Source organism: Hylobates moloch, unplaced genomic scaffold, assembly GCF_009828535.3.
Source record: "Hylobates moloch isolate HMO894 unplaced genomic scaffold, HMol_V3 SCAFFOLD_18, whole genome shotgun sequence".
NCBI lineage: Eukaryota > Metazoa > Chordata > Mammalia > Primates > Hylobatidae > Hylobates > Hylobates moloch.
Genome location: NW_026652293.1, coordinates 3,649,256 through 3,662,262, shown reverse-complemented (window position 1 = coordinate 3,662,262; position 13,007 = coordinate 3,649,256). Strand labels below are relative to the sequence as shown.

The 13,007-nt window shown below is 40.0% G+C and overlaps 1 protein-coding gene across 4 annotated transcripts in view; it reads left to right on the top strand.

Annotated features, from left to right (window-relative positions):
- The window catches only part of HHAT (hedgehog acyltransferase), a 352,332-nt gene that overhangs the window by 85,355 nt on the left and 253,970 nt on the right, over positions 1 to 13,007 (top strand). For all 4 annotated transcript variants that reach the window (XM_058430847.1, XM_032136964.2, XM_058430849.1 and 1 more), the window contains one exon: positions 4,466 to 4,637. In XM_058430847.1, the coding sequence (XP_058286830.1) occupies positions 4,466 to 4,637 (172 nt within the window). The remainder of the gene's footprint in view (positions 1 to 4,465; positions 4,638 to 13,007) is intronic.

Sequence of the window (13,007 nt, the reverse complement as noted above, 5' to 3'; positions counted from 1 at the left end):
AATACCATGTTTCTCTTGTCTAAGAAATCATCAGATTGGCCTTTACCATGCATATTTCCACCAACATTCTGTTCACTGCTGCTCAGCTATTCTCTAAGAATATTGAGGCTTTCTCTACAGCTCTTCTCCTTTCCTTCTGAGCCCTCGCCAAAATTTCCCTTAAAGATCCATTTACAGCAATGTATACTTCTTAAAGCATGCACCTCCAAACTCTTCCAGCTTCTATCCATTACCCCTTCCACACTACTTGCATATTTTTGGATATTTGTTACAGCAGCACTCCCACTCTTGGTACTGATTTTCTGCCGTAGTCCATTTGAGCTGCTGTAACAAAATACTATAAACTGGTTGGCTTATAAGCAACATAAATGTATTGCTTACAGTTCTGGAGTCTGGGAATTCCATGATCAGTGAGCTGGCAGATTCAGTGTCTGGTGAGGGCCTGCTTCCTTGTTCAGAGATTGGCACCTTCTCACTGTCTTCACGTGGTAGAAGGAACTAGCTAACTCTCTGAGGTTTCCTTGATGACAGCACTAATCCTAATCATGAAGGCTCTGCTCTCATGACCTAATCTCTTCTCAAAGACCCCACCTCCTAGTACCATCTCCTTGGGGGTTAGGATTTCAACATATGAATTTTAGGGGGGCACAAACATGCAGACCATAGCAGTGTGTTTGTAATCATGCCTTCTTTTGCTAGTGGTTATTAGGTCAAAATGAACTTGCTGGACCTAATGAGAGCTGGAAAAGGGTTGAGAATGAACCAAGAATAACTCGGTACATAGCTACCAAAAAAAAAAAAAATCTAAGAGTGAAGGGGGAAGGAAAGGAGAAATAAAAGTTAGTCTAGCATGAAACATGGAGAAGAATACTCACTGATAGAGGATGCTGGGCTTCCTGGCAGAAGTTCTGATGCCAGGCATTTGGAGAAGCAGGATGAAGAAGCAGAGGTCTTGAGTACATTTGCCTCACTAACAGAGAGGGCCCAAATATTCACAATATTGTAAGCTCACATTACTTTTTCTCTGATTTAAAAAAGAACCAATTTGGCTGGGCACGGTGGCTCACACCTGTAATCTCAGCGCTTTGGGAGGCTGAGGTGGGCGGATCACTGGAGGTCAGGAGTTTGAGACCAGCCTGGCCAATGTGGAGAAACCCCGTCTCTACTACAAATACAAAAAATAGCCAGGTGTGGTGGTACGTGCCTGTAATCCCAGCTACTTGGGAGGCTAAGGCACAGGAATCGCTTGAACCCAGGAGGCAGAGGTTGGGGTGAGCTGAGATTGTGCCACTGCACTCCAACCTAGGTGACAGACTGAAACTGTGCCTTAAAAAAATTTTTTTTTTTAATTGTCAAAAATAACTAAACTCTCACCATCCAAAGATGACCACTTTTGACATTTGGTGTATATCTTTCCAGCCTTGGATTATTTTATGCACATTGAATAAAAATAGTTTTCATGACTATATAATATTGAGGTACACACATGCATTTAACCAACACCCTAGTGTTGGACATTTGGGTTATTTCCTTTTAACTTCTCATCTATTAACATAAACGTGAATGATCTGGCAGGTAGGTGTTTCTGCACTGAGGATTTAGTGATTGACTGGCTTGTAACTGATCTGCTGCCATAGACTTCGTAGGGTCTCTCAGAGCATGCATGCTTGAGGTAAGGATTCAAATGAAAACCATCCTCAGTTTATGCCCAGAAAGGGGTCTGCCTGGAGTCACTACTGCATCTATAATTGCAGTTAGGTGTGATCAATACAAGTCTGCAAATACCCAAGGATACCCAATCTTCCTTCTTGGAGAACTCAAGTTCTGCTTCCTGTCAACACTAACCAGATGAATTATCCAAAGCAGTTACTGTTTCTTAACAATGCAGATTGGTATGGCTGCATAAAATATCTTCCTGAAGTGAACTGAGGGAAACAAAAGGCAAAAGGGAAATTCCTGTTAGTTTTACCAATTTTTTCCTTTTTTTTTGAGATAGAGTCTCTCTTTGTCACCCAGGGTGGAGTGCAGTGGTGCAGTCTTGGCTCATTGCAATTTCTGCCTCCCGGGTTAAAATGATTCTCCTGCCTCAGCCTCCTGAGTAGCTGGGATAACAGGTATGTGCCACCACATTCAGCTAATTTTTGTATTTTTAATAGAGACAGGGTTTCACCATGTCGGCCAGGCTGGTCTCGAACTCCTGACCTCAGGTAATCCACCTGCCTCCGCCTCCCAAAGTACTGGGATTATAGATGTGAGCCACTGTACCCAGCCTAATTTACATTTTAAAAGTTAAACCAACAAGCTTTCCTGGGCATAGTTAACCAAGCAGATGGCAAAAGGGAGAAAGCTGTTTGTGTAGATGATTGTAATGCCAATGAGCCGACCAAAATTTCTTAGCCTGGCTTCTTGTTGTGGGAGGACAGTTTGAGAGACTGGAAGAATGTATGTTATAAAATGGAATAAAAATAAATCTCCTGCTGTGTAGCTCTCTCTTCCCCGCTGGGGGCAGTGCCTGCCACTCTCAGGCTGCAGTGGGTCCCACAGCACCCTGATGATGGAGGAGAGAGAAGCTAAAGAGGTACCTCACAGAATGGGCCTTTATGTCATGAGCCCTGATAGTCAAATGCTAAATCAAGCTCATTTCCTCTACCGGCTAATGTGTGCAGATGCAGCTTGACATTTAGCGTTAGTCTGTCCTCTGCATTTCAAGGGAGCTTTCAGTTTAATAAAATCTTGTCATTGTGAGATCCAGAAAACTTACTGCTCTCTCTCGTTCTTCTGTATTTGTTTAGTGGTATAAGGCTGAATGAAATTGAATTCACTTCAAATTTTCCAGCATGTTTACGAATTCTAGAATCTATGTGTTTGGTTATTGTGCATCTCTAAACAACAGGCAGTGAGGTGAGACCACAGAACTGGGCTTTAAAAATTTTCGTCTGTGTTGTCCACTGTATTGAGTATGCCCTCAGTAGCTTCTATCTGTATCTGTGAATAATCAAAACATCCCTCTCTTGCCTTTGGTGTTTGGTTCTGAGCTGTCTCCTAATGCTGCCCTGTAGCTGGTTGTCTGGGATGCCACATGGGAAGGATGGGAAGACACACATGGAGGCGGTTAATGATAGATATTAACTACCAAGTATCCAGTGCTTCTTGTATGCCTGTTACTGTACTTAGTACTTCACATACTTCATCATATTTAATCATCACAACAATGTTTTTTACTTTAGGAGGAAACCCAGACTCTGAAAGGTGAAGTAACTTGCTCAGGATCACACAGCTGTGTAGTTTGTGGTAGAATTTGATCTTGATCCTCTGACTCTAAAGTCCATTTTTTAAAGAAGAAAATTCCGTTTACAACAGCATGAAAAAGAACAAAATATTTACGACTAACTTAAAGAAGTACACGACTTGTACACTGAACACTATACACATTGCTGAAAGAAATTTAAAGAAGACCTGATAAATGGAAAAACAGCCTGAGTTTATGGAGTGAAACTCAATATTGTTTTGGTGGCAAAACTACCCAAAGTGACTTATTTTAGTTTAGTTTAGTTTTGTTTTTTAGACAGAGTCTTGCTGTGTCGCCCAGGCTAGAATGCAGTGGCGTGATCTTGGCTCACTGCAACCTCCGCCTCCCAGGTTCAAGCCATTCTCCTGCCTCAGCCTCTTGAGTGGCTGGGATTACAGGCATGTGCCACACCATGCCCAGCTGATTTTTGTAGTTTTAGTAGAGATGGGGTTTCACCATATTGGCCAGGCTGGTCTCAAACTCCTGACCTCAGGTGATCTGCCCACCTGGGCCTCCCAAAGTCCTGGGATTATAGGTGTGAGCCACCATGCCCCACCTTATTTTACGTTTACCTAAAGTCTGTATTCTTAACTATTATGCTCTGCTGCCTACTAAGCAAGAGACTTGTTCCGCATACTGTCTGCTATGTTTCAAAAAACAACTCAGAAAATGACATGCCCACACATCATTTTCCCTTGCTCTCAGCCCATCTTTTTCTCTTTCTCTTCTACCAGTCCTGTGTCTCCTGTGACTGGCACCTGCTTTTACCAGCCTCAGACATGAGTAGGTGATGGAGGAATTCAGGCAGGGTGGTACCTGTAACCCAAAGAAACTCCAAATTCCCAGTGGGGAAGATACACCGAGTGCTGCCCTCCCCGCTTGGGTTTTTCCAGGGCTGATGCTGGAGTGGAGGGATCAGTGCAGAACGTGTCTTTGGTTCTTGGCACTAGGCTAGCTTGTTGACCCCCATCCCCCTTTCTTATTTTGAGACGGTGTTCAAGCTGAAATATGATTCTTCCACCCAAGAACATTGAGTGTTCCCAAGACAAACCAAACCAACTGTCTGTCAGCTGGCATAGCAATAATATTTGTGGGAAGTTTATGAAAAATCTTATCTAGGGGACTGTTTTAGAAATCAAGGCACCATCTAATGACCTCTTTTTGTTTCCACTTTAGATGCAGCAGCAGCAGCATGACTCCCTGAAGGCCAGCCTGTGTGTCCTGGCCCTGGGGCTGGGCCGCCTTCTTTGCTGGTGGTGGCTGGCCGAGCTGATGGCTCACCTGATGTACGTGCACGCCATCTACAGCAGCATCCCCCTCCTGGAGACTGTCTCTTGTTGGACCTTAGGTAATTGTGGGAATCACCAACAGTGGGATGAGCCCCAATAGTCCAACAGTTAGCATCAGAGTGTAGCTGGAGTGGGGGTGAGCAGGGGTGCAGGTGCCTAGAGCAAACCCTCTTTATTATTATTTTTTAACCTACTCCTCTTGTGGCCAAGATTATGCATGTGAGAAGTGGTTGACGTAGTTGATGGAAGTGAGGGCTGTGCTTGTCGTCTAGGAACCAAGAATGGTGGCATTCTCCTCTGTAAGGGGATCCTACTGTGAGCTTAGCTGGGTCCACATCTTCACAGTGTGGCCAACACTGTGTTTAGCAGTAGAAGGCAGGAGTTGCTGGGGGCAGCTTTGAGTTCATTCTAAGAAGGAATGCTGCTCCAAGATTGAGTTGTTCCACAGTCTTCCTTGTTCTTTGTGCGTAAGGTATTAAAGAATATGAGGCTGGATGTGGTGGCTCATGTCTGTAATCCAGGCACTTTGGGAAGCTGAAGCAGGCAGATCACTTGAGGTCAGGAGTTTGAGACCAGCCTGGCCAAGATGGTGAAATCATGTCTCTACTAAAAATACAAAAATTAGCTGGGTGTGGTGAGAGACACCTGTAATCCCAGCTACTCGAGAGGCTGAGGCAGGAGAATCACTTGAATCTGGGAGGCAGAGTTTGCAGTAAGCCAAGATCATGCCACCACACTCCAGTCCGGGTGACAAAGCGTGACTCTGTCTCAAAAAAAGAATGAGTTTCAGGATCACACAGCCGTAGGTTTGAGTTTCAGCTTCACCAATGACTGGTGGGTAACCTTGGCAGTTTACTTAACCTCTGAGCTCCAGCACCCTCATCTGTAAAATAGGGAGACTTAGCTTTGTGGAATAATAGGAGGATATTAGGCAGTGCTGCACATTGAGGGTGGACCTCATACAGTGTCTGGGGGATAGAATAAATGGCGTGTGTATATTTCCCTCTGTAGATCCCCTTTTCTTATCTACCCTTTCCTGTGTGTCTGCCAGGGAGGTGGCATGGAAGTCTTACTTCCTCAGCAGGGCTAGACTCCAGTATAGGGTTTGTCTGTGGAGAAACCACTGTTCTTTATTCTTCTGGCCAAAACAGCAGAGCCCACGCCCTTTTCTGAATAAAATCTCTTCACTTCCTTGTTCTCTGTCCTTTTGAGGACTCCCGCAGTGGCTGACTTCTGCCTGTGCTCTGACCTCCAGCTCTGTACTCCAGCAAGAGTACAAGCCCGACTCCCTCCTTATCTGTTTAACATTTCATAGATCTTCTTAAACAAATCATGATTGTTCTTGGTGTCACACGTACTTAATCAGAATGTTTCCAAGGAAGAAACCTTTAAGATCGAAAAAATGCTAAGCTAGTTTAATGATAGTCTCTTTCTTCCAAACAAAATTTTTTATAGTTTGGGGTTGCTAATATTGTAAGGTTTTAATGATACAATTAGACAAGCAGAATATGATTAAATGATAGCTTATACTAAGTCAGATCCCAGTTGTACGTGATATAAACTAAAGGACTGTTTCAGCTTGAGGGTTTTTAAACTAAAAGCAATGGAAGACACAACTCAAAATGGGGCTTAAACAATAAGGAAGTTATTCCATATAACAATGATACTTAAGATCAGCACTAGGGGTAGTAAATTATGACTCTGATGTCACCAACACACCTTTGGTGTGTCTACCATTCAGCTTAAGAACTAACCAGAATCGTAGAAGCCCTTAGTTTGTACTCCTAATCCCATCAGCCTCTACTACCCTCTCTGAAAAGATAACCTGAATATTGTATTTATCCTTTTCTTCTTTTTCGTTGTGCTTTTACCACAGTTAAATCCTTAAAATTGCATATATTAACACCTCTTCGTAGGCATTGATTCATACTTGGTATGTATGTTCTGTGACTTGGTTTTCTTGTTTAACATTATGTTTTTGAGAAGCATTCATGTTAATACATGTAACTAGGTACCACTTATTTTCGCCACTGTATAGCATTCCAGTGTATCCATATACAAGAAGTTATTTGTCCATTCTACATATATGAGGACATTTGAGTTTTTTACAGGGTTTTGCTATTCCATATGATGCCATTTCTGTGTCTCTTGGAGCTCATGTGTAAGGGTTTCCCTGTAGGGCCATAACGTTCAAACTCTTTGGCACATTACCCACAGTAAGAAATACATTTTGCATTACAGGTGTGTGCATGAGTGTATGCATGTCTGTGTGTGTGTGTAAACTCTCACAAAGCCATACTTTATCTTGAACCACCTGCAATGAATACTGACTGATATTTTCGGTTCCATATTATTCTGTTTTAAAATATTGGTTCGAAATCTCTGAATTGGGTGAGTCACTATCCAGAGTTTGTCAAACACTGCTCAAATATATATGTATTTTGAAATAAGTGTTGTGGGTAATATATTTGTTCAGATTTATAAGAATTATTTTTTAATTTGGCTAAACCAATTTATGCTCTTCTTGGCAGTGTGTTTCCATTGTCTGAAATTCTCACCAACACTTGATACTACTCAAAGCAATTTATAGATTTAATACAATCCCTATCAAAATACCAGTGACATTCTTCACAGAAATAGAAAAAAGAAAACCTAAAATTTGTGTGGAACCACAAAAGATCCTGAATAGCCAAAGCAATCTGAGCAAAAAGAACAAAGCTAGAGTCAGAACACTGCCAGACCTCAAAACATACTACAAAGCTGTAGTAACCAAAACATCATGGTACTGGCATAAAAACAGGCACATAGATCAATATAAAAGAATAGAGAACTCAGAAATTAATTCACATATCTTTTAATTTTGACAATCTGGTGGGTGTGAATTTTATCTCATAGTTTTAATTTGCCTTTCCTTGGTTACTAATAAATTTGAGCATCTTTTCATAGGCTTAAAGGACTTTGGTATATCATTTCTTAATTATTTTTGAGACAGTCCCACTCTGTCACCCAGGCTGAAGTACAGTGGGGCGATCTCAACTCACTGCAACCTCCACCTCCTGAATTGAAGCAATTCTATGCCTCAGCCTCCCAAGTAGCTGGGATTACAGGCGTGCACCACCATGCCCAGCTAATTTTTGTATTTTTAGTAGAGACGGGGTTTCACCGTGTTGGCCAGGCTTTATCACTGACCTCAAGTGATCCACCCACCTTGACCTCCCAAATTGCTGGGATTACAGGTATGAGCCACTGTGCCTGGCCTGGTATATAATTTCTAATGAAATAACTTAACTGTTGCCTATTTTTCTAATGGGATTTCTGTCTTTTTCTTATGGATTCATAAAATTTATATTATTTTAAAAAGTCATGTGTAGTTGCAAATATTGACATCTTTTGGTTTGTGGTTTGACTTCTTATGTTTTTATGTTGTTTTTTGACAACATAAAAGGCTTTATTTTAATGTAGTTGCATTTAGTCATTTTTATTTATCATTTTTACTTTTTTGGGTCTTTCAAAAATAATTATCTCCTACTCCAAGATGATAAAAATATTCTCCATTTTCTTCTAAAGCTTTTAAAGTTAAAAAAAACTTTGGTTATTGTGTACATTTGCATCATAAACTGATAAAATATAAGCCATCCAAAATAATTTTTTAAATTGACAAATAATAATTGTACATACTCATGGGGTACATAGTGATGTTTTGATACATCCAATGTATGGTGATCAGATCAGGGTAATTAGCATATCCATCATCACAAATAGTTATCATTTCTTTGTGTTGGGAACATTCAGTATTTTCCTTCTAGCTATTTGAAACTATGTGATATATTATTAACTCTAGTCATCCTACAGTGCTATAGAACACGAGAACTTATTCCTTCTACCTACTGTAATTTTGTATCTCTTAACAAATCTCTCCCTATCCCTCCGTTTCCAGCTTCTAGTATTTTCTCTTCTGGTTTTTCACTTCTGTATGAACATTTATTAGCTTCCACCTATGAGTGAGAACATGTGGTGTTAACTCTCTGTTTCTAGCTTATTTCAGTTAACAGAATGTCCCCCAGTTCCATCTTCGTTGCCTCAAACGACGAAATTTCATTCTTTTTTATGGTGGCATGGTATTCCATGGTGTAAAAATACCACATTTTCTTTTTTTTTTTTTTGAGACAGAGTCTCGCTCCGTCGCCCAGGCTGGAGTGCAGTGGCATGACCTCAGCTTACTGCAACCTCCACCTCTTGGTTTCAAGTGATTCTCTTGCTTCAGCCTCCTGAGTAGCTGGGATTGCAGGTGCCCGCCACCCCACCTAGTTAATTTTTATATTTTTAGTAGAGACGGGGTTTCACCATGTTGGCCAGGCTGGTCTCGACCTCCTGACCTAAAGTGATCTGCCTGCCTCGGCCTCCCAAAGTGCTGGGATTACAGGCACAAGCCACCGCGCCCGGCTTTAAATACCACATTTTCTTTATCCATTTATCTGTTGTTGGACCCCTAGGTTGATTATATATCTTGGCTGTTGTGAATAGTGCTACAGTAAACATGGGGTATAGATGTCTCTTGAATACAGCGATCTCCTTTTTGTTGGATAAATTCACAGTAGTGGGATTGCTGGATCATATGGTAGTTCCATTTGTAGTTTTTTGAAGGACTTCCATACTGTTCCCCATAGTGGCTATACTAGTTTGCATTCCCACCAGCAATGTGTAAGAATTCACTTTTCTCTGCATCCTCATCACCATTTGTTTTTTTTTTTGGCCATTTTCATAATAGTCATCCTAACTCTGGGGTGAGATGATATCTCATTGTGGTTCTGATTTGCATTTCCCTGATGATTAGTGATATTGAGCTTTTCACATATTTGTTGACCATTTCTTTTGAGAAAATATCTGTTCAGATCATTAGCCCATTTTAAAATCAGATTGTTTTGTTTGCTGTTAAGATGTCTGAGTTCCTCGTATATTCTGGATATTAATCCCCTGTTGGATAAGTAGTTTGCAAATATTTTCTCCTATTCTGTAAGTTGTCTTTTCACTCTGTTGTTTCCTTTGCTTTGCAGAAGCTTTTTAGTTTGGTATATCCCATTTGTTTATTTTTGTTTTTGTTGCCTGTGCTTTAGAAGTCTTATTTATAAAATCTTTCCCTGACCAGTGTCCTGATGGATTCTCTCAGTGCTTTCTTCTAGTATTTTTATTGCTTCAGGTATACACGTAGGTCTTTGATCCCTTTTGAGGGTGAGAGGTGGGGGTATGGTTCCATTCTTCTGCATATGGGTATCCAGTTTTCTCAGTACCATTTGTTGAACAAACTGTCCTTTCCTTAATGAGTGTTTTTGGCATCTTTGTCAAAAATCAGTTGGCTGCAAATACGTGGATTAATTCTGGGTTCTCTATTCTTTTGTATTGATCTACATGCCTGTTTCTATGCAAGTACCATGCTGTTTTGGTTACTACAGTTTTGTAGTATGTTTTGAGGTCTGGCAGTGTTCCGACTCCAGCTTTGTTCTTTTTGCTCAGAATTGCTTTGGCTAGTCAGGATCTTTTGCGGTTCCACACAAATTTTAGGTTTTTTTTTTTTTTTTCTATTTCTGTGAAGAATGTTACTGGTATTTTGATAGGAATTGTATTAAATCTATAAATTGCATTGAGTAGTATTGTCATTTTAACAATATTCTTTCAATCCATGAGCATGGGATGTTTTTCCATTTGTTTGTATCCTCTTCAATGTTCGTATTTCTTTCGTCAGCATTTTGCAGTTTTCTTTGCGAAGGTCTTCACCTCCTTAGTTACATTTACTCCTAGTTATTTTACCTTTTTGTAGCTATTGGAAATGGGATTGCCTTCTTGATTTCTTTAGTTCACTGTTTGTGTATACTGATCTTTGTATAATTGTACCCTGCAACTTTACTGAATTTGTTTATCAATTCAAATAGTTTTTTTGGTAGAATCTTTAGGTTTTTCTTTTTTCTTTTTTTTAACTCTTTAAGTTCAGGGGTATGTGTGCAGGTTTATTACATAGGTAAATTTGTGCCATGGGTTTTTTTTTTTTTTTTTGTACAGATTATTTCATCACCCAGCTATTAAGCCGAGTACTCATTAGTTATTTTTCCTGATCTTCTCCCTCCTCCCACCCTCCACCCCATGATAGGTCCCAGTGCATGTTGTTCCCTTCTATGCCTCCAGCTCCAACCATGTCCCTGCAAAGGACATTATATTGTTCTTTTTTACGGCTGCTTAGTATTCCATGGTGTATATGTACCACATTTTCTTTATCCAGGCTATCATTGATGGGCATTTAGGTTGATTCCATGTTTTTGCTATTGTGAATAGTGTTGCAATGAACATACACGAGTATGTCTTTGTAATAGCACTATTTATATTCCTCTCAGTATATACTCAGTAATGGGATTGCTGGGTCAAATGGTATTTCTGTCTTTAGGTCTTTCAGGAATTGCCACACTGTCTTCTATAATGGTTGACCTAATTTACACTCTTACCAACAGTGTATAAGTGTCCCTTTTTCTCCACAACCTAGCCAGCATCTGTTATTTTTGGACTTTTTCATAACAGCCATTCTGACGGGTATGAGATGGGATCTCATTGTGGTTTTGATTTGCATTTCTCTAATGATCAGTGATGCTGAGCTTTTTTTTCACATGATTGTTGGCCACATGTATGTCTTCTTTTGAAAAGTCTGTTTATGTCCTTTGCCCGTTACTTAATGAGATTGTTTATTTTTTCTTGTAAATTTGTTTAAATTCTTTGAGATGCTAGACATTAGACCTTTGCCAAATGCATAGTTTGCAAAAGTTTTCTCCCATTTTGTAGGTTGTCTGTTTACTCTGTTGATAGTTTGTTTTGCTGTGCAGAAGCTCTTTAATTAGATCCCATTTGTCAATTTTGCTTTTGTTGCAATTGCTTTTGGCCTCTTCGTCATGAAGTCTTTGCCCTGCCTGTGTCCCAAATGGTATTGCCTAGATCGTCTTCCAGGGTTTTTATAGTTTTGGGTTTTACATTTATGTCTTTAATTGATCTTGGGTTAATTTTTGTATGTGCTATAAAGAAGGGGTCCAGTTTTAGTCTTCTGCATATGGCTAGCCAGTTACCCAGCACCATTTATTGAATGAGGAATTATTTCCCCATTGCTTGTTTTTGCCAGGTGTGTTGAAGTTCATATAGTTGTACGTGTGTGGCCTTATTTCTGGGTTCTCTATTCTGTTTCATCAGTCTGTGTGTCAGTTTCTGTATCAGTATCATGCTGTTTTGGTTAATATAGCCCTTTAGTGTTGTTTGAAGTTGGGTAGGGTGATGCCTCCAGCTTTGTTCTTTTTGCTTAGGATTGCGTTGGATATATGGGCTCTTCTTTGGTTTCATATGAATTTTAAAATAGTTTTTTCTAGTTCTGTGAGAAGAATGTCAATGGTAGTTTAATAGGAATAGCATTGAATCTATAAATTGCTTTGAGCAGTATGGCCACTTTCACGATCTTGATTCTTCCCATCCATGAGCATGGAATGTTCTTCCATTTGTTTTGTATCATCTCTGGTTTCTTTGAGCAGTGGGTTGTAGTTATCCTTGTAGCTATCTTTCACTTCCCTAGTTAGCTGCATTGCTAGGTATTTTATTCTTTTTGTGGCAGTTGTGAATGGTAGTTTGTTGCTGATTTGGCTCTCAGCTTGACTGTTGTTGGTGTATAGGTATGCTAGTGATTTTTGCACATTGATTTTGTATCCTGAGACTTTGCTGAAGTTGCTTATCAGCTTATGAAGCTTTCGGGCTGAGACGATGGCATTTTCTCAACATGGATCATGTCACCTACAAACAGGGGTAGTTTTACTTCTTCTCTTCCCATTTGGATACACTTTATTTCTTTCTCTTGCTTAATTGCCCCAGCCAGAACTTCCAATACTATGTTGAATAGGAGTGGTAAGAGAGGGCATCCTTATCTTATACCAGTTTTCAAGGGGAATGCTTCCAGCATTCGCCTGTTCAGTGTGATGTTGGCTGTGGGTTTGTCATAGATGGCTTTTATTCTTTTGAGGTATGTTCCTTTAATACCTAGTTTATTGAGAGTTTTTAACCATGAATGGATGTTGTCTTTTATTGAAAGCTTTTTCTGCATCTATTGAGATAATCATGTGGTTTTTGTCTTTATTTCTGTTTTTGTAATTAATTACATTTATTGATTTGCATATGTTGAGTCAACCTTGCATCCCAGGGATAAAGCCTACTTGATTGTGGTGGATAAGCTTTTCAGTGTGGTGGTGGATTCAGTTTGCCAGTATTTTGTTGAGTATTTTTGCACTGATGTGCACAAGGATATTGGCCTGAAGTTTTCTTTTTTTGTATTTCTGCCAGGTTTTGGTATCAGGATGATGCTGGCCTCATAGAATGAGTTAGGTAGGAATCTCTCCTCCTCAATTTTTTGGAATAGT